At 31.6% G+C, this 27,036-nt stretch overlaps 1 protein-coding gene across 35 annotated transcripts in view; it reads right to left on the bottom strand.

Annotated features, from left to right (window-relative positions):
• Nucleotides 1–27,036, bottom strand: part of LOC126773171 (sodium channel protein para) — a 62,425-nt gene that overhangs the window by 18,450 nt on the left and 16,939 nt on the right. For 26 of the 35 annotated variants that reach the window (XM_050493853.1, XM_050493859.1, XM_050493852.1 and 23 more), the window contains exons 2-10: nucleotides 6,169–6,295; nucleotides 5,612–5,718; nucleotides 4,589–4,692; nucleotides 3,823–4,002; nucleotides 3,532–3,564; nucleotides 1,723–1,878; nucleotides 1,369–1,574; nucleotides 422–550; nucleotides 37–128 (exon numbers count right to left, since the gene is read on the bottom strand). In XM_050493853.1, the coding sequence (XP_050349810.1) occupies nucleotides 37–128; nucleotides 422–550; nucleotides 1,369–1,574; nucleotides 1,723–1,878; nucleotides 3,532–3,564; nucleotides 3,823–3,969 (763 nt within the window). In that variant the 5' untranslated portion in view covers nucleotides 3,970–4,002; nucleotides 4,589–4,692; nucleotides 5,612–5,718; nucleotides 6,169–6,295. The remainder of the gene's footprint in view (nucleotides 1–36; nucleotides 129–421; nucleotides 551–1,368; nucleotides 1,575–1,722; nucleotides 1,879–3,531; nucleotides 3,565–3,822; nucleotides 4,003–4,588; nucleotides 4,693–5,611; nucleotides 5,719–6,168; nucleotides 6,296–27,036) is intronic. The other 9 variants (XM_050493858.1, XM_050493890.1, XM_050493888.1 and 6 more) reach the window with 1 other exon arrangement.

Below are 27,036 nucleotides of genomic sequence, written 5' to 3'. Positions count from 1 at the left end.
TTTCCTAAAGATAAAGTTATACAAATATAAATTTACCCGGTACGATGGCCACAGTCTTCAAAGCTCGGAGAACTCTGAACGTTCTTAGAGCGGCCAAGTTGCCGAGATCTATGCCCATCGTCACATAACTGCAACACACACCCACAACCACAACATCTAGATTAATAATATCTACCTACACAATTGAACTAGTTTATATGACGACTCCTCGAACATTGGAACTCCTGTCGAGTTCCCCTGTCATCACTACCCGTATATCGTTGTAGTAAAAAATAAGTTTAACATACGATTATCTAATTTATATATATCCTTCTATATAATAACTATTAAAGAAATATTTAAGTATATAAGAACAAAAATCTACAATTGAACATTTGTAACATTTTGCTACATAAATATATTAAAATTGTCTACTACTCACGCTAAAGCTATAACTACGAAGTCAAGCCAATTCCATGCATCTCTAAGGTATGTGAATGGCTGTAGTATGAAACCCCTGGCCATTACTTTCACCGCCGATTCAAAGGTGTAGATGCCGGTAAAGATAACTCTGTAAAAATTCACCTCCATTGTGGAACGCCGCTCAAAAAGTAGACAATATTGTCACAATAAAACAATTCTAGGTCTTCGAAATCAAATAAAACATCTAACTTGAACTCATGAAGGGTAAGGTGGCGGTAACAGTACAATTTACTAAATACACCTATTACTAAATGAAATTGAAATACATACCTATGTATTTACAATTTTATGGTATTAGTAGGTAAGTGTCGAAATAGAAAATCTTAAGAAGAGATGAATATCTAATTAAAGGACGCTGCGTCGCTGTGTCGTGGTAAATGATGTGTAATATTGTGCTACTGTCACTGCCAGGATCATTAAAACGTTACTCTCATAACAAACCGAAGTCGGCAATGGAATTACATAATGAAAAAGTTATTCATTATTTAAACAATTAAGGAGTTGCTATTTCCGTGAGAAAAGTTTTTGTTTGATTTATTATTAAGGTATCAAGAAGATCGGATAAACTAAGTTATTTTGCAATAATATTCTGTCTAACTATAAGTAAACTGCTTTGATAACACTAATTCTATTTTCAAAGATATTTTCATACATTTTAGACGAAAATTTATATTCTCAAATATAATAAACTAGGCACGTAATAATCTAATAATAGATATAAAAATTTACTTCCGATTATCTAAATTATAGGGCATTTAGACAATTCGAAAACTAACTGAAGTCTAATAATTTTGAAACTAACGTGCATTCTACTAATGATTAGATGGTATATAAATTTATAATTTTATATATATGTAATCGTTTAGAAACGTTAGCAATTAAATTGTTTATAAAAAATATACTTACTCAGTACTTTCGACAGTTGGTGTGGTAGGCATTATCATGAGTATACAATTCACAAGAATTGTGGTAATAATGAACAGAGAGAATAAAGGATGCACTAATATATATATGGCCACTCTTCTTATTGGATTAAATGGATCCAATATCCACAAGGCATTAGTCGCCGAAAATCTGAAGATGTCTTTACCCTTGCTTATGACTACGAATGTCTGAAACAACAAGATACATTTAAAAGATGAAATCTTTATTAACTTGCTAATTTTACGAAAACCTATTTAATTTTACATGAATGAAAAAAATTCGTTTCGCCTAATAGCTTTATAACGAGTTAGTGATATAAGAATAAACTGTTCTTACTGTTTGGTTGTGGTAGAAAGGATCGATGTCCTCGAGTGGTGTGGAGGCGAGTTCGAGAGGAAAGGAGCCCTGCATGCGCACCGGCAGCGGCAGGCCCTGCTCCAAGGTCGCATCTGGTTGGGGACCTTCATCTTCATCCTCATCATCGTACCGCACCTATATCACACACATAGTATCACCAAAGATCCTTCGCTTGGTACTTTCGACGCAGCAACCTATATTACATTGGCGGTATACAATGTTCTTAATTTTCGTGTTTCTAATAAATCACTAAAATTTAATTTTATCTATAGCATCGTTATTTTATCTGTAGTATGTATGTATGTGATACTTACTTGTAACGTTTACCATTTTACTTACTCTGTAATAGCTAAACCTAATTTAATGTGTTAAATTTTAACAAATTAAAATTATTTGTACATTGATATAATTATTGTGTAATTTTAATGGCAAATATTAATATTACAATCATATTACACTACTAAATCAAGGCATTGTGTAACAATACTGTTGATTCTTGATGGTGTTATTCTCACAGTTATTCCACTATTGGACACATCTTGGTTGAGGACTAGGAGAATAACACTGGTTATTAGAGCAACTAGTATTATTACGGTAGTAGAGCATGGCTCGTGAGCGTTCAAGCTTATTGCTTCCTGTGCTGCTGCTGTCCGTGTTACCATGATGCAATTTTGGCAGAACTAGAAGCGATTGCAAAACGATTCCCTCTATTCTGTTACCGTTTTATCACAAAAACTTAGTTGGATATAGTTGAGGAGAATAATTTATATATTTAAAATTTTCTCTTCTAGTTTTAACTACATGTAACTTATATTACTCGAATAAGAGTTTTGGTATCAGTCGATAACTTACTTTTATTTTAAATATGAACTAAACAGATGTTCAGGACCTGGTTGATTAGGAAATAGAGAATTGATTTAAGGAAAATTAAATCGAAAACGATTAAAATTTTTGCTGCGATCTGCTATAATAAGTTTACAAATATTTAGTGAGGGTTATGGTATCAAAATAGGGGATCGTTCGTATATTTGCGCTAAACTAGCTAGGTGATAACACCATGCTAGACCTAAATGACAGCAGCCGATGATTTTGCAGATATGAGCCAATCGTGTGCAATGCATGATAATGGTAATATGTTATGTGCTAGTGTAGTTCATTTGCTATTCATTAGGATTAATTACACTATTATTTGTTTACGATATTGTTTTTGTTATGACAGAAAGAGGTTTGTAGTTTGGGAGCAAGTGACGTGTATTTAATCGGTAAGGTTATAGACAATAACATTAGGCTCATTTTTAATAAATTAAGGTTATCTAGATTTATTTCTAACCTAGGACACTTGGAAACTATTTTACGATTAAGTTTAGGGAAATTTTGCGTATTAATGATAAAGGGTTTTGACTATTCTGGATTTTATTTCGGTATCTTCGTATCAATTACTAGGTGAAAATACCTTTATTAATTGTAAATGCAAATAAACATGATAAGCTTTCTTATCGTTAACTACTGAATAGTTATCATTATAAATTTGCTAAATGATTCAAACAGCTAAGCTTCAGGTTATTTTGATACATTTAATAGTTATTGACAAAGCGATGTGTTCAAAAATGCGATTAGTAATAAATTAGAATGCAATGCAAGTTATCGCACTTTGACTGCTGTCATGCCAATGTTTGTCGGAGTTGTGATCTTCGTAAGAAAATAAATTTTGATCCAGCGATAACTTGCTAAATAATCTCTCTAAAAACGAGCCTTAAAAAGGTAAAAGGGGCAAGCAAGCAATCTTACTTCTTTTTTCTTTTTCGTCCGCCCCAAATCGGTCTGGAATGGTTTAAATAAAAATTATGTGTCAGAGCTATTATTTAATAGATCGCTCTTCTTTAATAAGTTTATTGTTTAAGCTTTTGTTTTTAATATTTTGCTGTGTTGATTTCTTTTACTTATTTGCTTGTTTTATTGTAGTTGAATTAACCTAAAGTTTGTTTCATTCCGTCGATTGTACAGTGATTGTTGGATCAGCACTAAACACTCTCGTGGCAAAGAGTGCATAGTGGTATCCGTGTTAGTCACGTGACTCACCTCGCCTTCCGCTCGTTTTTTCTCGAGTTCTTTTTGCTTGGCATGCTCTTCAGCTATGCGGGCCTCGATTACGGCCAATGACTCTCGGGTGAAGGGTCGGAACAAGCTTTGTTCTTCCTCGCTGATCGAGTCCAAGTCCTCGGACATTGTCTATCGAACTCCCCCCGAGTAAACTGCCTACTGAAATTAAATTTTGAAATAATTTATAAATGTGTTAGACGTGATTCGTAAAATTTTCCACATAGGTATGAAGGTTTCCATAATTAATAATTATGTTCCAATTTAAAAGACTACACAATCCTTAGAAACAAGATTTATCTAGTTTTTTTTTCGGTAATGGGTTTGAGTGCTTTCTTCTACAGTGTAACATGCGTTGAATTATTTTCTTCTTATCGATATCCGAGCTGACCGGTCGATGTTTTACGCGCTCTCATAAAAGATACTGTCTTTTATGAGCGTACGTATTCTGTGGGAATTCTATCATCAGATATATAAGTGTGGACGATACGCCCTGATTCCTTCACACACTGGTAACATATGAAAGACGTATATATACAGTAGGACCGAAGACACATCCTGGGCTCAGTCTACGTAAGCTAGATGGTGCTGTCGAAGGTAGGTACTTAGGCTCAATTCCCTATTACACCATACAAATCGATTCATTATTTACTTGAAAAATAGTTTGCACTTTTCCGACTATTACAAATAAATTACATTTAAAGTAAACCTAATTCTTGGTAACTCATTATGACAATATGTTTGTTACCTGCTAACAGTGAATGGGCGGGTGTGTGTGGTAGGGAAAGCGCGTGCGGCAGTACACTCTGCGCCCGCGTTCTCCCGCCGACCACCTACGGGCGGAGCGCCCTCCTGCACCAGTAAAAAAGTAAAAATTAAAAAGTCGTTTATTTACATTTTATTTATTTTTGCACGTTATAATTTTAATGTGTGCGCATTTGAATAATACACTGATGGGGAATCAATCAAGTCGAGATGGCCCAGTGGTAAGAACGCGTGAATCTTAACCAATGAACGTGGGTTCAAACCCGGGCGAGCACCTCTGAATTTACATGTGCTTAATTTCTGTTTATAATTCATCTCGTGCTTTTCGGTGAAGGAAAACATCGTGAGGAAACCTGCATGTGTCTAATTTCATCGAAATTCTGCCACATGTGTATTCTACCAACCCGCACTGGAGCAGCGTGGTGGAATAAGCTCCAAACCTTCTCCTCAAAAAAAAAGGGAGAGGAGGCCTTAGCCCAGCAGTGGGACATTTACAGGCTGTTACTGTACTGTACTGTACTGGGGAATCAAACAGGGGACTAAATCGCATCTTGTTAATAAGCACTGACATACTTACTTATTAAGTATTTATTGCCAATTACATTAAACAAACGAAGTTAGATTAATTGATAATTAAAAATGAAAAAAATAGTTTTGATATTGAATATAATATGGGGCGTATTATATTATATCCCATAAATAAAATAAACTTCTCATGACAACGTATTACTTTCATATATGTACTTAGTGACGGTATATACGATAATTAAATAAGATACTCTAAAGATATTTATAATATTTGGATGATAAGATATAGTCGTCTTGATCAATTTAAAACTACGCAAAAAATAATGTCACACATACGAATCTAACGGAGGAAATTAGACACACGCTTCACGGCTTATAATGCTAATAATGACTACCGCTTCTACTTAAAATTTCGATATTGAAAATAAAATTTATTGGTCAAAACAGTTTTATTTCAAAAAAAATTAGAGTAACAGACCTGTCGTCCTCGTGAGCAGTGTGGCCGCGGCTACTAAATAGATGAACGTCACCACGTACTCGCTGATAGGGACAGCCAGCAAATGAGCGAGATTTTTCATGTCCGACCTGAAACAAGCGCCTGTACATAACGAACTATAATTAACAAACAATGTAAAGAACGTATACGATGAAAAAAAGCAAATTAAAAGCATTTTCAAAAGATGAAAATTACTGGATGTAGTTTGTGCTCAAATAATCTAGTTAGAAAATTAGATAGAAAGTTATTTCATTCACTATTTTTACAAGGAAATTGTGCTTTTCAAATACATATATGGTTATTTATAATTGCTAATGTTCTTAACTAAGTATACAAGCAATTTTCTTAAACTTTTATTTTCCACGCTATATTTTATTTCACTGTAGCTTTTAATGCGTCTAATAGGATATCAACCTTGTACCATGTAATATTTTAATACATTAAATGTCTAGATACCGAACTAGTGTATTTCCCTCGTTTGAAACCTATTGATATAACACTACCTATTGATATAACAATGTGATAAGTGTATTAGATACCGTATTAAAATACAGGGTTTTGTCTAGAGGGCGCGCCGGGTGGTGGCCGCGTCGCGTGCAGGCCGCGCGCGCTCCTCTCTTCTACTTCGGCGCGCGCGCAACATCTGCGATACCACTTCAATTGCGCCTGCAATTAACAAATGTAAATTTTTTTTAAATCGCATTTAAATTTAATTTTTATATTACCTTTTTTTCATTTTTTTTTATTTATAAACAAACTTACTTTTTTAAACAAAACAAAAAAAGCTTATCATTAAGCATTAAATATGCTTAAAAGGGGTACAAAGTTTACTTCACCTATTAGCATAATTTCTGTGTGGGTAATAAAGTAATTAACAATTAATAACAGAAAATAAAAGACCCAACGTTTAATTACAGAGTTTTTTTACGAATATAAATAGTGTGCACGTAATTAATATAGCAGTCACGTAGATTAAAGATGTTCTTAAAAATTTGCATATTTTTGTTACTTTTTACTTAGTTAATTTTATGAGTTAATTATTTTTTTATATATTTTTAGAACTTAATTTTTAAAATGCAGGCTAGTAGGAAGTACTGAAAGCACATTTAGAGCTTCATTTTTAAAAAAAAAGACGCAGCTTCAACTGAAAAGTAGCCAAATATAAATATGATTTTGAAAAAAATATTTATTTCAATTGTCATGGCTTAGTGACTTTTGACACGAAGGGTTTATAATTAAGACCAAACTTCTAACAAAAATGAAATAACTAGATTCCGCCCGCAGCTACACTCGCATGTGACTAAAAATATTATAGTTAAATTAATATATAATCATTTAATATATAATCATTTAATTAATAAAACATGATAGTAATGTAATTATTTATTTTAAAGTTTTTATTATTGAATGTGATAAAAGCAAATGTTGTATCGAAATGCATCTGATGCAAAGAATCTATTTTATGGCACGTACTGATTTCAACATGCCATTTTCTTTTTAAAACAGAACGAAATGTTGTGCAATCAGTTGTTTCAGTTCCAGGTTCTGTTTTAGGACTAGATGTAACATAGTAAGAAAATGCTTAACAATATAATCAAATTAATATTTATTTCACTTGACTTGATTTAAATGTAAAAAATTGCAAAATTTTACTCTTCCCGATTAAAATCGAAGCCTTACCCTTACACACGTAGCCTAATAAACAATAACTGCCGTGAGAAACGGTACATTTGTTGAAAATCGGATTAAAGTCCTCTTCTTGCTTATATACTAAGTACTTTATGTAATCCTATGCGAAATTGTGTCCAAAATATTAAAATTGAAATGTCTAAAATCCACGTACGAATTTATATCAAAATTGAAAATAAATTCGAATTCGAAACGCAATAACACAATCGTATTTTCATGTAGTTAAACGGGTATCTGATCATACAATGTTAGCTAAATGTTACGTATTCCGGTGATTTTGTCAACAAAAAGAGAAGAGGAGAGAAACCTGAGGATGAGGATGATTGAGGACAAAAATGAGAATGATTGTCTTGCTAAAAATGGAGAAAATCAAATATTTCTATAAAAATTCTATATATAATTCTTATAGTTTTAGGGAGTTTACAGTGTTCAGTTCGAAATATGTAATAGGTATAATATGTTACCTGTTTAACATTTTATTTAAATTTGTGCTTCTATAAAATTTCTTCAGAAATTATATAAGCACATTTTGCCTTTAATACAGAATAAAACCCAATACTTGATTTATTGTATTACAGAATTCTTATCAAAGTTACTGGCATAATCATTTTAAGCATTTCTATATAACTTTCCAATTTAAATATGTTATTGTGACGATTCACTCCGGTTATATTAAATGATATATGTAGAATACAGTTAGAGTCCGTTGGCGTGTTTGGTAGATACTTGCCTTTTCACGCCGAAGGTTGTGGGTTCGATTCCCACACAGGACAGACAGACATTTGTGTGCATGAACATGTCTGTTTATCCTGATTCTGGGTGTAATTATCTATATAAGTATGTATTTACAAAAGAAAAGTAGTAGATGTAGTATATCAGTTGTCTGGTTTCCATAGCACAAGCTTTGTACAAGCCTAATTTGGGATCAGATGGCCGTGTGTGAAAAATGTCCCAGGATATTATTATTACTATTATACATTGCAAGGAAAATATGCAAGAGATAATATTAGCTCTGTAAGTACTGTGAGCACTGGCTGAGTAGGGGCAGTGACTGCACGTGACGTGATAATGATTGTATTATAATATCTGTTTTCAGCTCCATATTTGAAACGTATCTCAATATAAAATCATAATTGTACGAGTGCAAAGTCGGACGGTCTGCCAATCGTTGATACAAATATGTCTTATCTGAAATAACAGAATTAATTTTAAATACACTTGTATTCAATTAAACTATTCTATTTATTTATTTACTTTAGAAATAAACTATTATTTTTCAAGAAATTATTATCAATTTTGACGTAATTAAAATCGCAATAAATAAAATTATACCTATTTCATAGAAATGCAGATAAGCAAATGGTTAAAATATACACAAAAAAATTACTTCTTTAAAAAGTTGTCAATGAACTGGCACGGTATCTAAGATGTTACATTCCTTGTGCTTACAATTACAATTACCACCACCGCCACCACTCACCATTTAAATCGGACCACGCAATACAAAGCACATATTTAAAGATGAAATAGAACACGTCACACACAAAGTCACTCTCATAGTTAAATCGTAGAATTTTTTTACACTGGGCAGTTTGTATAAAGATTTAGAAACTAAGCAAAATACTTGCTTCGTATAAGATATTCGTGCGCCGTGATTGTTCTTCTGCGGTTGACTAATCTGATGCATGTTGTGCCTGTTGTTGCTTGTTTGAAATCACTCTTTCACTGACTATTTGATAGCAATTACTAGCTTTCAGATAATTATCCTTACCCGAACAGTACCCGTGTTCATGATTTATCGTGTCATATTATTAGTTAGATCAAAATTGGATCTGCTTACTACAAATTACATTTTTACTTAGTTTATTTAAAGTTTAATCATTTCTTTCATAGGAAGTATAGTTTAGTAATATTGACAAACATCAAACTATTTTATTTGAGGATGTAATGCACGAATAAAAAATGAGTTATGTTGATACACATAAAACTCATAAACATTTTAAACTATGATTGAATCATGTCGTCCATGCCTTTGTTTGCGATTCTCCATGTTTGCAATATTAGCTAGAACCGTATAGTCAACATATGGATTACTGCGGCTTTGGAATAAACTTTTATTGATTTTAACATTGTGTTATTTATACGGGATGAGCAAGAGGGCTTATAACAAATTAGAAGGGATAAATATGCTCAAATAAGATGCAATAATAAAATAACTATTCGTGTTGTATTATAAATTAATGTTAAAGGCGTATTTTCACACAATATACTCTATAAATTAATATTACTGATGAAGTTTTTCTTTAATTTACAAAATACAGATGCTTAATTACTTTGAGTTGTATATATTGATAATCAGATAAAGCGAAGTATAAACCCAGCAAAGTGTTCCTCATTAAATGAAATAGCTTGGTAATTGTTTTCAAATGCGAACGAATTAATGATTAAATTTCTGTTTCATTAATTATTCTATCAAATAAATTAAGAAAGAGGTAATTAGACGAATCTATATTCTAAGGCCTTTTTTGGATTTTCTGAACATATTTAAAAATGGACAGATTAATATTAATGTGATAAGCTTCGAAAAGTTTTATAATAATAATAAATTTAGATATCTGCGCTTCCCCCGTGGGAGAAAATATTTCCGATTTAATCTTTCTATAGAAGGAGAATGGACGTATTCAAGTTTCCACCTTTTATATTTTGCCAACAAAGCTGCCAATATGCCTGTGCAACTGATATAAGTTTTCTATAAGATGGCATAATAATAAACTCATACCAGCAGCTATAACAAAAAAACTGAATGTTTAGTAAATCCTGAAGAATCGCATTGTATTAACATTGCTACGCATAACATAAAGATAACGAAAAAAATACTTTGTATTTTACGATAAAGGCTAATTAAACTATTTCACAAATAAATAATAACAACCAATAATTCTTTGTAAAGAAACGACATCTAGAGTTTTAAATCTACATTGATTATATTATCGTCATTTAATGATAACGTTGGCGGCGACGAGTCTGGTATTTTCCGCCTTTGTTGGGAATATGAAGTCTATTATACTTGTGCATGACGTCAATGAAACTACCTAGTGATTATATGGAAATACATATAAAGTTGCTGTATGAAATAAAAAAGTTAATTATATACACCAAAACAGACTATAAAATGTGCCTGCTTACTCGTATACACTTAAAGTACAAACTTAAAAGTAATCATCTAAGTGTTTAAGAGAACTAAATTTGAGAAACATATTATATAAAATTATGCCCTTATTCTTTGAAGTCAGCTTAAAACGACATAAACCGTTTCAAAGTAAGTTTGTGAATAAATAGGCGTCTTAAATTAACGGTGCAAAAATAGATAGTATAAAAAATATCGCTATGAAAAGAGGAACAGTTAGCGTTTATTAAAAATTAAAGAACGCTCACAAGCGTGCTTACTACGACATACATCGCGTAGTAACGAAAAACTAGGTCACTGGGAGCTAAAAGCCCTACTTAACGTTTTCCTGAGAATATGATCATATGTTAATTTATATTGTAGCTAATTACTGTTTCTTATAAGAAAACTTATAAGTTTTAATGCAATTCTTGACATCGTAAATGTAAATTTTATCGTTTAATAAAAAAACGGTAATTATTTATTGATGAGCGAATTTGTAACCCGTAATAGTTATTCGATTGCCATCTTATTAGATATTCAGAAACTAGATCGTTAAATATAGTATGAAAAACAAACGATAGACATAACAATACATATATAACTAAAACTGGAGCAATCGATGGGTAGGAAAATAATAATAATTGTGTAACTCGTAACCTTTTTAGGAAATTTAACATTTTTACCTAACATTTTTCTTTTGTAATATTTCTATACCTTAATATAAAGTATGTCATAGATGTTTTGAAGTGACTGATTTAACAAGTTATGTGTTTTTTTTGAAAAATCCATCTTTGTGACTATTATTGATAACAAGGTTGTTGACCTTAATTCGGGTCAGTCGTTCCTAAGTAAAGCGACATCCATTAACACAATTATATAACTATAACTATTAAGATGATAATTTGATACGAAATCTTAATAATTATGTTAATATGTATATCGCAAGGTTTAGAATCTATATGCATGATTTAATTTAAATAATATTAAAAATTGCTGCTGAAAATCGATAAATATTCTTACCTTCTCGGACCAGACAATTTTTGCTTTGCGCATTAATTTTTTTTTTTTTTTATTATTATATGTAGTGTATGTGACCGAGAGCTTACAATCGAAAGAGCTTATACAAGTTAATGTCCGTTAAGCGTTGCAATTTGCAATGTTTCTTTCTTTTTGTACATGCACAGTGAAATTCCACTCGTCACAAGATCTTCTAAACTATTCAAATTTTTTTTTCTTATCTGCCCGTGCGAAGCCGGGACGTCTAACTAGTTAATTATATAATACGATACGCCAGCCAACAATTCTACGTTGTTAAAATCTTTACACACGTGCCAACAACTTTAAAAAGATTGAACTTCATCTGATTATAGAAACGTAAACACATAAAATACTAATAAAACAAACATTAATTTTTACATATAAAATTATGTAAAGGTAACCGATATGTTATGTTTTAAGAAGATTGTTGCGCTGTAACTTTGTATAATTATATTATACAAAGGTCTTCATCATTTAATTTTAAAATCTAAGCATATCTGTAATATTGTAGCCCAAAAATGTATTAAAACTAAAATTTTAAAACAATTTTCCTGTGATGGGACCGAGGGCCTTGCCTTTACCGGCCGGGCCAAGAGGAGAAAACCTCAATAAAAAACAACCGGTGGGTCGCTCACCCAAAGCGACGGCGGCTGGCGGATTCGCGGTGGTGTGCTAACGCGTTTCCGTAACCCCGCCACCATGCGGTGAGACAGAAACGAAGAGGTTTTAGTGGGTAGGACGGTGGTCTTCTGCCGCGTGAGTCCCACATACCCGTCCCGGTCGTGTCCGGGCGGGAGGCGCAAATGCCTTTCCTCCTCGAAAAAAAAAAAGGGCGGTAATAGTTAAACAAATGTAAGATTTCTCTAGGCGTTGCATAGAACTATCGGTGCGTGAATCAAATGCTTTATCGCAAGGGGCTTTTATGTATTTGCTGTTTTCGTTGGATATAACCAAAAACACATTGTAACTAACAGATTGAATCCCATTAAATTAGCACGCAATGATAGCCTTCAGAAAGGTACACAGCTTCCTTGGGGGGAACATAATCATGTGGGATTCTTATCCACTAAAATCACTGCGATGGCCGTCCTCGTCCCAGATAGGAGAAGCTGCGGGATCTTATCGATATAACGCGTCTCATTATAGGACACGTGAGGCCCCCACCACACGCATCCACGGCCCCAAGCCCCGGACGTCAGAGCTGATTATAGTACCGCTTTCTTCAACACGACCAGCTTTTATTATTAGTGATAATTTTATTTACATAATCGTATATATACTTTGTTATAAGACACATCATTAGGTTTAGCGTATTCGGGTAGCGATCGATAGCGACGAAATATTTGGTTTATTTGCAAATATTACAAACACGTCATCCATACACAGGCTGATTATACAAATAACTCAAACGTGTAAAAATATTTACCTATTCACAAAACAATGGACGCAAAGGCAGAGTATTCCTACCTAGCGAACAAAGTGTGAACGCCAAATTTTGTTATTTCCGTTATTCGCATATTTGTGTAATACGAATTTTATCAAATAGATCCTCTACGCTTTTGGCGTATACGAATAATTAATGAAAATACTCGGACACACTATGGAAACTGAAATACCACCACTACATGAATATGCAAGCAATAATCACAAATGTTTTCTCCATTTAGGTCAAAGTAAAAAACTTCACTCTATATAAACACATAAAGCTCTCCAAGGCTTAAAAAAATATAAATATTATCCAACCCGAGACGAAATACTGAGGATTTATGACCGTGGTCACGTACATTTATATATATTTTCAATTTTGTACAAACTTACTTGGTGGCACTGGTAGGATTTTGTGCAAGCCCGTCTGGGTTGGTACATCAGACATTGTACCGCCAAACATCAATACTTAGCATTGTTGTGTTACTATTTGAAGGGTGAGTAAGCCAGAGTAACTACAGGCACAGTAACATCTTAGTTCCCAAGGATAGCGCATTGGTGATGTAATGGATGGTAAATATTTCTTACAGAACCAATGTCTATGGGCGGTAGTAACCACTTACAATAAGGTGGCCCATTTGCCAGTCTGCTGTGTCTATTTAAATAATAATATTATAGCGTAAGTTTTCTCTTGAGAAATGGAGACCGTAAATAATTTACATTGCTAAAGCGCTGTTAACTATGAGATCAAATTGTTCCGCCTCTTGTGTCTATAATTACACTAGATAACTTTCCTTACGTATTTTAATGTTATATATAATATATATCAATTAAAAGGAATTCTTAAGTGGAAAAACTTCTAAATGGAACCTACTTCTAATGAGTTTGGGACATTTAATATAAACCATACATTATTATTTTGTAAACCGTGCTGTATATTATTGAAGTATAATATATTTTACATTGTAATAAAAAACATTTAACAGTGGCTTTATAAAACAACAATTTGAATAATGTTACAAACCTATTCAATATGAGTAATGAAAATTACGAGTACTTTATACGTATTGGAATGAAGCCGTCGCAACACCGCCCGCCGCCACTGTGAGTGTCCGCAATTGCTGATAAGCAAAGCGCATGCGTAGACCGTCTTTAGCCGCTAGCAGTATGTTTATGTAACATGTTTACAGAATTTCTTAAAAACTTAATGTTTTAGAGCTTATAAATTGTATTGGATATAGCAAAGTCGATATGTTGATATGTTGAGTAATAAAATTATTTTTATCTAGACTTTTTCAAATAAAAATAATGTATGTATGAATTTTATTATATGTTTTCTATAAATTAACTATTTAAAAGTAAGATATAAATATTAATATTACAATTATACAATAATATAACCAAACTTACTTTTTACACGAAGCAAACATAACAAAACTTTAGATTTATCGCTTGCATAATATATAATTTATATTTCTTGTTTAAAATAAATAAATATGTCATTAATTTATATATAAAATCCTGTTTTCAAAAAAAGAATTGATCGTTATGACAAGAAACAATAAGTCAAGGATATGATCTCGCAGAACGAATTGGACGCGAACGAATTTAAAAAGAAAACGTATCTATGTATAAAACAATTTTATAGTTTTCTTGTGAACATCAAGTTGCCAAGTTACGAACTAGTACTGAAGTTTTGGCAAACTGTCAAATGTGTTATTATATGGTCTGTTTAAGGATTAAATTCTCCGCTTAATCATACTAATATTTTAACCTCATTACAATACACAAGTTTTATGTATTTTTTTCTGGAGTATAAAAGTTTTATATTATTTTAGGACGGACATTTGTATTTTTTTTTTTATTTCAATGTACTTTGAGAGAAAATTGTCGGTACAAAAATGTTATATACAATTTTTTTTATTTTTTAAAATGCAAACAGAATGGCGTCATCGATATACTCGTATCTACCGTTTAAAGTGAAGTCGCCGTAACAATTTTTTTTATTTAAAATAATTTGCCCAGTGTGAAATCGAGAGTGGCAGCTGGTAAATTATAAAAAAATAAACAACAATTTATAGCGAAAGTTATTACGAAAATAATAATTGTGTAGCTACTAATTAATATAATTCATTACTACTACAAATATTAGTTCTAAAACTACTCATAATACAAAGGAAAAATTTATACAGAGTTACACCTTGAAGTTCTCCTCCCCTTGAAGTTAAAATTTCCAAATATCGTTTTTCAGTGAGCGTTTACGTCTCGAGTCATCTTGTTTCAGCGGTACAGATTTTACTTTGTTGTTTAAATCAGTCTTCTAAGAAGATACTAATTTATACTATAAATATTTATTATATTTATCGCTCATAAGAATATGTAATGTAAAACAGAAATATACTATAATCATACACAACCTAAGAATAAATAGAATGTTAATGTTTAAGAAACATCGTGGGTAATTTTATATTTATGTAAATAGCTTATAAGGGGCCCACTTGAAAAAAGAATATTTTCTATTAATTGCCAGTATTTACCTTCTTACTAATATTAGAATTATATAATAAAAAAGCGAGTTTGTTGATTTTTGAATTGTTATTTGTTTAAAATGTATTGACAAAAAAGTACATCGTGAACGCGTTTCCCCCACGGGAACAGTAGGGTATGTGGGTATGTGGGGCTCGCCGGTGTCCAAGGCGCCGAGTGCACCCCGAACATCGGAATACCCACTAAAAAACCAGCGGTACCCCTTCCGTCTTACCAAGGAGCGCTACGGGATCGCTTTTGCATGCTACCGTGTGACATTCTTAGCCAGTCAACCTTTAAGCTAACAAGATGACTTTAAGGTATCACGATAGCGACGTATTGATATGATAAAAATTCAAAAATTACTACCATTAATACGAAATTGTCGACAAAGGCAAATTTCTTACGAATAAAATAATTTCGATGATTTTAAACATTTATCATTCAAATACTAAAATATATGAACTATTCCTCTACATTATTTTTGATTAATGATTAAAAAGAAACATTTTAATTTATATTCAACTAACAATGTTATAGTACGCACCCGTGCATTTGTAAAAAGGATGAGTATGCATGGCAATTTGTTTTAAAAGCAGGGACTGGCCAAGTCCTTCCAGACAAGGCGGCGACAATTGTCTGGAGCGGCTAGACACGGTCTAAGAGATACGTTATTTTATTTTACTGATAACATAGGAGTGTAGACATTTATATCTTTATAGGTGTAGTGTGTGCGTGTTTGTTTATGTTTTATTTCCGTTTCGGAAGTTTATTGTATAAATATAATTGTCGACTTAGCTTAATGGCTAGCTTGTACACTACAGCTGCGGATTATAAGATTTCAGGTTTAAAACCCTGGACTGGCCACTAACAGTTATTGTTTTTTTTCTATTACGAAATTCTCAAAAAAAAGCCTAGTTAGCGCCCTTGTCACGTTAAGAAGTTGATACTGAACATTGCCGTGCCTTGAAAACCGTGTAAATGTTACGTGATTTCTTTCCATTTGTTACGGATATAGTGACGAAGATGAGATAATAGGGGATACACCTGTCTTTGCATACACACTCATTCACTATAATATCTCCTGCGCACTCTAGGCTTTGGACGCCCTTTAGTTAAGTGTCAATGACCAAAAGTGGTGAGACCTGATTGGTTGGGGATGGCGGAAAATCTGGGTCGCTGGCGCATTCTGGTTAAGGCTTATTTATGTCCAGCCATGGATTGCAATTGGTTGATGATGATGACTCTCCATTGATAATGGCCATCTTTGACGAATACGGTTTTAAGTTTATTTATTTATTTTTATGTTCAAACCTTATGTTCATGGTCATGAGATGCCAAAAATGTAATACGTTGTAATATAATGAAATACCTTTCTAAGAAACTCGTACATACTTTTGGTGATTCAAGAGCTGGCGCTTACTTATCACAAAGACTGAGCAGTTCAGCGACGTAGTAGGACATAGTCCTGAGTACAATGCTATAGGACAGCGTGTTTTTTCTATAAGTTTTATGTCTTGTCTGCTGTATTTTATTTTTGTCATTACACCATTTTTATATTAGTTAAATATAAATTACTTAAGTTGAATATTTTATATAATATTTAGATCAAAACTAATCGTCAAAGGTCATTTTATTATGTAGATTTAGTGTCGGACCTTAATCCCGCATGACATGACATAAACTATTATTTTGGTTATATTGAAGTTAAAACTATTAGCTTTATATATGTGATATGAATTTTAAGGCAAGTGTGGGTTTGTCAAAACCATTCTTTTTATAATTTCATGAGTATTTGCTTTTAAAAGTGGACCTCGATCACTCGTCGCAGGATCATATCCAGGTACACTCTGCTAATTTTTTCATACACTTGTCATAAATTCCACCAAACCACGATCCGTTTAGCGACATGGCAGAATATATTGAAATCTTCCTTCTGAATATGTAGGAGGTTGCCCAGCAGGACGAGCCATTACCTCTACTTCTCTCCTATACTTACGCGTTTCTACACGTCTAATCATATTAAAGCATCAAGAGAAATAAGAGGTTTATGTATTTACTCTAAGCTTACGAAGGTGTAACTCTTCAGCCGCATAATGGAAATTAACCCGCTTGACACGCGCCTGCATACAATACGATTTGTGAGATCGAATTATTTTACAAGATGTTACTAAAGCTTATTTACTATAATAACGCTCTTTATTTGGAAATGTTACAAATATATTAATAATTTAAAAGATATTAATCTTTTAAATTATTACTTTTACATCTCCTTGAAAATAATTATTACTTTTAAATGTATCATAATAGTTTTGTCGTTTCAACAGATTGCCAATGATATGATGAATGAAGCCAATGATAATTACTTAGGTATTTATATCTATTTAGAGTTTCGTTAAAATACACAAATACTTTATTAAATTGTTCACAATAAATTATCTTTTGATAATGACGGTAATAATTAGTTAATAGTAGAAATAGTATTTACAAGTATGTTTAAAACATAATGTAAGATCAATTACTTTTTTTTGTACTTGAAATAAGTTATTGGACATCAGCATGAAGATTTAAAAATATAAACCGAAAAATAGTAGTAATATCTGTCAAAATATAATTTAGTTAACACAATATTTTGTCATATAGAATATAAAAATCGAATAAAACCTTTTATTATTTACATAAAGCATTCATTTTCATAATTATCTTTTTTTTTAAGTAGTAGTAAGTTTTATCTCGGTTTTTACAATAGGTTTTCTAAAATCAAAATTATTCATACATGTAAAGTTGAAAGTTATGAATGTTAAAGCGAAGAATTTTGGAAGTAAAAATCATAAATTATGGAACATCATAGCGTCGCGTCGTTTGGAAGTGACACAACGACCTTTAGAACTACCCAGCACTGAACTCTGACATACAGAATATAAGCGCTATGGGAACGTGACGCATAACAATGAATTAATATATTCGTGTACATTCAGATAAAGTAGCTATTTTAGGAATGTATTTACAGTTATAAAGTTCGAGCAGATTTGCGTGCAATTGCGCAATACAAAAACATTTCTCCACTTGTCTAGTAGACAAATAATCCAAAAATATTGACAAATACTTGTTATTCTTTACTGAACTCACTAATCAGTTTATGACATCAAATATAAATCCCGGTCCCGTCTGCACCGCAGTGGTGGCATATCGCCGAAGGTTGTAAGTAAACCTAGTACAATGTGTCGTACCAAAGCGTAAGCCAATAGCCGTTAGCTATTATACATAGTTTCAGTCATTATTTTTATTTGTACTTATTTTAATAGGTTTCCGTAATATAAGAATTTTTACCAGGAAACTGCTGAATAATTTTATTAGTAAAATATATTTATATAAGACAACATATACAAAATACTATTAACTCCTACAAAAGTAAACTGGTAATTTGGTTTAGGACTCAAAGTAGAATTAAATAAATATTGTCGTTTAAATAGAATATTTTAGTGATTTAAATGTCGGTTTTCCAAACAGATAATTAAAACAAGAACCAGGTCATTAAAATCGGTTAACGAGAGCATGTTTGGAACACTTGAGCACGGCCGCTCACATTTTCAGTGAAAAGTAAAAACTGTAATTTAGCGCCAACTGCAATAAGAGAATTTTTAATATTAAAATGGCTCTAGACGAGCGCTTGATAAAACATTTTGAAATATTAAAAGTGCGCTACATTATCAATGAAAAGAAAGAAATGCTTCTATATTTTACGAATATACAGACTATATGCTTTCTTCATCCAAGTGATTTCGTAGGCTCTAAATTTAATTATGTTTTTTTTTTGGTTTGATAGCGATTTTTACATATGTAAACAGTTAAAGAACATATAATATAAAATTAAAACTTGTACAGAGTAATGAAAAAACATTTAAAAGCAAAAACAACTTGCTGGAAATAAATAACTGTAAACGCCTTATTACACTTCAGTTGAGATAATAACACAGCTGTTAACATCCGAAAGTGAGACCTTATCGATTAAATAATAAAAGTAGAACTGTCTAACTTAATAACTATAAATAATTTAGTGTAAAAAAAAGCTTTTAGATTCTAAAACATAATGAAACCTCTATTTAAAACAATAATAAAATCAAACACTACATAACCTAATATAATGTAATGTACAGATTTTTTTAATGAAAATAAATAAATTATTACTGTATAATTAAGAAACTTGAAGTGTCATAGGCTTAAGAGAGCTTCAGTGACTTGTTTGCGGAAAGCTCGACTGAGCTTAGTATTTTGTACATCAATATGTTGATCAATATATTAAAGAATTTATAGAGATATAATATCTGTCTCAAAAGTAATAAGTGTAAATATTAAATGATTCCTTTTTAAATTCGCTTTCAAATTTAGCAATCGGTTTTAGCTAACCACCCAATAAGTTAGAAACTTTAAACATGGCTCAGAATTGTCTATATAACAATATTAACATATTTACATTAAAGCCTTAAATAAATACAATTAAAAATTAAAAATAGTAACTTTATTATATTATTATTAATTATTAGCTGGATTGTATGTCTAATTAGTTGTCTGTTCGGTACATTTTGTGATCGAGACCTATTTTTAACCCCAAACAACATAGATTAACCTGAAGTTCTTGATTGAGAATTTGTAGAGCCTTGTTGGATATATAATATTTTGTTCATTTTTATTTTATTTTAACTAAATAATTATTCTTATCCCATATTAACCCGTAATAAGGACAATCAAGAGCCGAGTGTGGAATTTTTTGGTATCTGCATTCAAAAATCAAGCCTGTAAGCATCTCATTCGTTAGGTAGCCGTAACAATCGTTGCCATATCGTTTTTCTTGCAGTGCCCATATAAATGCCCGATAATGTTGAATTACTGTGACTACAATTCTTGCATTGGAGATTATCGGTTAGGTCACTTTAAAAAATAATTCTCTCGCAAAGCACGGCACTTAACCCGATCATAGAGATCCCAATCGTTATTTCCAAATGCAACCAGCTATATTGCGTATGTTTTCAGTCCACCTAGCGTGAGGACGCTGTCAATGAGTGGTTTTCTTTCAAAAAATTCAGTCAACCAGTCACAGGACAGGAACGTCACATCTGCCTCGGAACTCAGTAACTTTAGTTCACTGTTTAATCATCTATTTTTGATGCGATCTTTCAGAAAAAGCCCACGTTTCCACGTAACTGGTTACACGACCTGGAATTGTTGGTAAATGGAGGACTGACTGATTAAAGCCTTTATTTGATGTGCAAAAGTATTAAGTAATATAAAAAATAGTTCTTTGTGCTAGTTTAAAAATTTGCATGAGAATGTAAAATTAATTTAAAAAAAAATTACATTTAGAAAGCTTTCTTATTATAGTTACGTATTATGTACTGTATTAACGACTTTGTGAGCGTATGGCTCACTGTTTCAATATTACATTTTTGGAACGTAAATACGAATATATTGTTCAATATTTGAGACATTTTATTGCTAAGTATATAAGAACTTTGTTTTAGAAATGTCTAAAATTTATGCGTAACACACAATAAATATGTTGATTTTAATAATACTTTAACTGACATTGAGTCAATTATCATTAGCACGTGACACAGAGGCGTAATGGATGAAGTCATCGTAGCAAATGACTACTGAATACACATGCAAATTAATTTAAACTAGCGACGGAGTAAAAAGAACTAACTGCAGTATAAATGCACAACTTCCATTACGCCTTCAAACGATGTTGCTTTCAGACTTGAGCCATACATTACATATATATGAATATCGTATTGTTTTCTATAGAATTTCATGTACGGGAATATTCTTGAAATCGGACATTAATGACCTATATGCTGCGATTTATTTTCTCCGCATACCGCCTAGTTAAATAGGGCTTGATCGAATGGTACAAAGCGGTTGGCATTTACCGCTGTTGTAGTTTCACAGGGCTCGTCACGATCGGGTCAATCGATCCCCGACCCGGTCAACGGTAGATAACCTGATGCATGACCCCAGTATTTGCGGGTTCACTTTACGCTCGATAGCAATCTCTGGACAGGAAACTCCGCTTATTATGGTGAGTGATGGGAATGGTCAGTAATACAAACAGCATAATCTTTTTTATTCTTTTTTTTAATTAACTAATAAACAAAAAAAAAGTAGCTAGTAAATAAAGGTACCTACGCCCTGTCTTTTTCTTTACCCCTGACAAAGTGTATGAAAAATTTTATGATGATCGGTTGAGTAGTTAACGTGAAAACGTAACAAACAAATAAACTAACTCGCTTTCGTATTTATAATATGAGTAAGCATTTAATATTTATACAAGTAACAACAGTTATAAAATAGCATATGGAAGGAAGCTAATTACTTCCGACGGTATTTATGTTAACTATTAAAAACAAAAAATATTTGGTCCGAATCAAATATTAATTTATCAAATATTAGTACAAATTATTTGATTGCAACTTACTTATTATAACAAGAAAAAATTTAACAAACAATATATACATATTTCTATGGCATCTACGCTTATACTACGCAGGATGGGTAATGGGATTCGTTTTTATTCATTATTATTTTTAATTAAAATGAAAAAACACAAAACTTTTACATTTCCCGTAATAAACATCATGAATCATGGCAATGTCAATGAACTCTCTATTTACCTGGCTCTTTAAATTTGCGCGTCGAGGGACCGCCGCGTTCCTAATGAAGAGGCGACGCGCTTTTGAACCACATTTCCTTTGCCGTATAAAAACATTTTTATGCAGTTTGAAAGAGTCCTGTATTAATGAATTCAGAATTCATTTCATTTATTTCCTTACATAATGGTACGATATTATCTTTAACTTCTATTAATTTAGATGGATTATATTGTTTATAATCAACATTGTTTGTAATCAACAGTTATAATATCCATATCGTTAATGAAATAATATAAAATTATATCAAAACATTTTATAGTTTAAATGATTCAATTATTATTTATTAATATAAACTTGTAGTGTAATTAGAACTGGATAATTAGTTTTTTATTCTTTTGTATATTTATATTAATAAAAGTTTTATTAATTACACATACAAACGTTTTATAAAGTTGTCATGAATTTGACTCCAATATGTACGTTCGTGGCTGTCTCAGGTAGATAGTATTGATCTGAAAACTTCTATGAATAGCTCCACGTTTCACAACTATGGACATTATCAGTTTTGTTTGAAATATAAATTTATTTATCGTATTATAGGCCATTTATTTATTTAGCTTATTCTAATATACAAGAAAATTTGAGTTCCACTTTTTATAAGACTGATAACAATAAGATTGGTATTATATACTGTCTTTATTTAATAGTTTAGTTATATTGAAAAGAATAAATAAGTAACAGAATTCGGTTATTTAATATTATACTATGACTAGCAAGATTTAACTTTTGGGTTCGCTGAATGGAAAGGTTCAAAGAAGTAATCGGACACTCAAACTTTTACCATCGGGTCGTATATAGAAAAAGTCAACATCACGTATGCTAACATTATGTATGTCATAAATACGATAAAACTGACAAGTGATAATTCAATGAATTAAAGACAAATAAATTTTATATAATTTTAAGATTTCGAAATATATTACATTATATTATCTCATTGATAAAATAGCTTTAAAACAATCTTAAATTTTATTTATAGCTACTCTAGCTTTTCCACGTTCCGCCCTCATGGTTCATAGCGTCATGTTATATACTCATATATTACATATTGATTGAGTAAGGTATATATATACCTTACTCAATCAATCTATCCAACGCATAATGTTTTCAAATCGGACGTATATATTACGTCGCTTAAATAAACACACTAAGTAAATAAATTAGTAAATAAATCTTTAGTTATAAGTAACTTCAATAAAAGAAGGATTTTCTTTAAATAACATAAAGTTTCAATATGAAATATTATATAATATATTGACTCCGTATTATAGTGTTATGTCGCTCCTTTTATCTGTCACGCTATCGCCATTTTTATTACTAAAATTCTGCAATAATAAAAAAATAGTTCCATTTCCATGACTCTGAAATATTTATTTAACGAAGATTATTATTTTTCCCATACTCAATAGCGATTAATTTATTTTTATGAAATTTATAACGATCACAATATCGATTGTAACAATAAGATATACATAATAAGTGATCTATATTAACATCGAGTATGTCCTAAGTTCCTTTGAAGATCGCGCTAAAAAGGGCTAGTTACTGCAACGTTCGCTCAAAGCGAGAGCTTGGAATAGACACGTGGGCGCAGTATCGATCGCTGTCATTTACTATTCACACCGACTTGAGAAAAGCTGCTATTAAACTCTAACTTTGAATCGCCTTTTTTGGAACAGTTTTTCAGTTTTATTTTATTATGACTCATAAACATATAATACTATTATAACTGATCAAATGGTTTAGGAGTTAAAGGAAAGGAGTTCTTAAGTACATAGTATAAATGTAGTTTAAATTTTTTATCTTGACCTTTTATATAGATCGCGACTTGGAAAATGCTTTATTTGCTTAAATTTATTAAATAATATTGCAAAATTAAAACCAGGTAGGTTTTTAGAAAATATTTATAAATTATACGATTCCAATAAAATAATTAAAAATAAAAACGAAATTATCTTGTATTACTTTAATGTATGAACATGTTGGAAATGTTTGTTTTCAAAAGCAAGCGTTATATGTTTTCGCCTAACAGAAATGAAAAGCTTGAGTTTCAAAGAGTATCTGAAAGAGATTCATTTGAATGGCCGCGGCTGCCATGTTCCTAAGTGTCACCTGTGCTATAGCTAGTGTTTTGTAGCATGGTGCAGTGGCGTTGGCGGAAGAGCGGCCTTTGCTTTCAAGACAAAGACGTACAAACTAGAATCATAACCCTTCACACGAATTTTATGGCTATTTTTGTTTATTTGTACTTACAAATTACTGTTTGGTAGTTAAGCTACATAACTTTTGCTAATAGACAGTTTTGAAAAATGCCTCTAGTAACCAAAAACGACCAATTAGCATAATCTATTCAATCGACTGTTTGCCAATTTACATCAAAAGACAATTTCCTTATTTTTACATTGACCGGTTACTGGACTTTGTGCATGTATATATGTGTGGATACCAATCACTTATTTATTAGTCTAACGCCAAACACCAATAATCTGTATTGCTGTGTTTCGTTTTGAAGGGTTGAATGAACCAGTGTAAATACACTCAAAAAGAATATAACATCTTACATACAATGGTTACTAGCGAATCGAGTGTTGTTCATACTCCTTGCAGTACCAGTGTCGATGGATGAATGTGACCGCTTACCTTCAGGTGGACCATTAAAGACAGTAATATAACCTTCCTTGAATATTTATATATTTCACAAATAGGAAAAATAAAGACCGATATCACAGTCTTCGCTCTATGACCCCTAACAGTGTTTTTCCGTTCCGTTATTCTTTAAAAGAAATAATTTGATATTCAACCCCCGATAGTTTGAAGTTTATCTTGAAATCTTTTTAAACAAATATCTTCTTTAACTAAAGGATCTTTTTTTTGTATTCGTGTAAACTTTGGAATCTGTTTTCGTCTCTCTATCCTAGATAAGTCTTTCATATCCTTTCACTTAGAGTATATATAGGGCCAAACCTTATCCTATAAATTAATCAAAAGCGCAAACATTCAAGCATACAATATTTATTAGTTTTAATCTTAATTTTCTTGGTCATCTAACATTTATTCACATTTTCACAATACAGAATGTATTTAGTAATTTATTTATTTACCATAACCGTTGCAACAATTTTTCTCCTTGATCACTAGAAGTTACTAATACTAAATATAACAATCGGTATGAATTAAGATATTATCACACTATTCTAAAATTATATCGATATGATTAAAATATTCAGGAGATTGGATACTCGCACCGATTTACCGCATAGTACCTTTACCTTTATTCGGACCTTATACTATGTATAAGATACATAAAAATACAGAGTATTTTAAAAAATATGTTGCGACTTTCATGTATTTTTATTTCAAAAGAAGCAATGTAATTACATGTATTGTGATTTTACAATCAGTTACCTAAACTTGATACAGTATAAAAGTCGAACAATAACTTAATGAATAGAAAAAAGTAGAATAAAAATGAGATATCTATTACATCTTAAATGAAATAGTCTTAAAAATAATTTAAACAAAACCACAATAACGACTTCATACTTGTTTTCATCGTCGAAATAGTGAATTAGTGAATCTTAACCGATGAACGTGGGTTCAAACCCGGGCAAGCACCTCTGAATTTTCATGTGCTTAATTTCTGTTATAATTCATCTCGTGCTTTTCGGTGAAGGAAAACATCGTGAGGAAACCTGCATGTGTCTAATTTCATCGAAATTCTGCCACATGTGTATTCCACCAACCCGCATTGGAGCAGCGTGGTGGAATAAGCTCCAAATCTTCTCCTCAAAAAGGGAGAGGAGGCCTTAGCCCAGCAGTGGGACATTTACAGGCTGTTACTGTTACAAGTTAATGATAAATGTTCAGAACACGATTTTACAAATACATTAAACACCATTGTCCTCATCGTGTTACTTCAATCTTATTGATTTATTATAAAAAAGGTCAAATTTGAAACATACATACCGAGTCCTTAGGACTCTTAAGGTTTAGTGACTAATTTAATAAAACACATAACACATTGCATATAGATACTAGCAACATGGTTGATTATTTTAAATCGCATGACATAAAATCAGAACGAGTCACTTTCAGGTCACTAGAACATATTTAATTATTTGGCTATTAAAGAATAATCCTATGTACTTATAATTTTTACTTTACCGAGTTCATTTAAAGTTAATATAAGCATGCAATCCACAAATAGGTTATACCATAAATCGAGGCATTATTTCAGTAACGTATAATGTATACAAAACCTGCTGCGGAACCCTCGCCATTGGTTCGCCGGTATTGTAAAGAGCAAGCAGATGCTGACATGGCTCGATCAATGCCGTACCGTATCCAGTGGCCTTGTCTCACTGATAACCAATGTTATTTTAAGCAGAAAAAATACTGACATTCATGAAAAGGTTTCTTACAACTTGCATAACTTTTTATATTACTTGCGACAACTTTTAAGCGTTGAAATCGTGACTTCTACTTTTTTTTTTTAATTACATTAGATTATTACGTATGTACGAATGTAATCTGAGAAAATTTCATTACAACCAATTTTCTCTACTGAAATTAAAATATAACATACTCAAGCATTGCATTTTTAACGCATATCTCGAAATAAACAAAAAATAATAATTTTAAAAATATTTTGTGTGCAAACCAGATCAAATATCCGCATTATAAGAATCAATTTCGTCTACACAACTAACCCTGTGATATATTTTAACGTATCTGGATGTTAAAATATTATTAGACAAACGCATGTTAGAAAATGTTCGCATTTTTATTATTAAATCAAATAAGTAACATAAATATTACTGAAAATTATTGAAAAGTTTAAGCTAAGACTA

This window comes from Nymphalis io, chromosome 14 (assembly GCF_905147045.1).
Source record: "Nymphalis io chromosome 14, ilAglIoxx1.1, whole genome shotgun sequence".
Taxonomy (NCBI): domain Eukaryota; kingdom Metazoa; phylum Arthropoda; class Insecta; order Lepidoptera; family Nymphalidae; genus Nymphalis; species Nymphalis io.
This window is presented reverse-complemented; position numbering and strand designations above follow the sequence as displayed.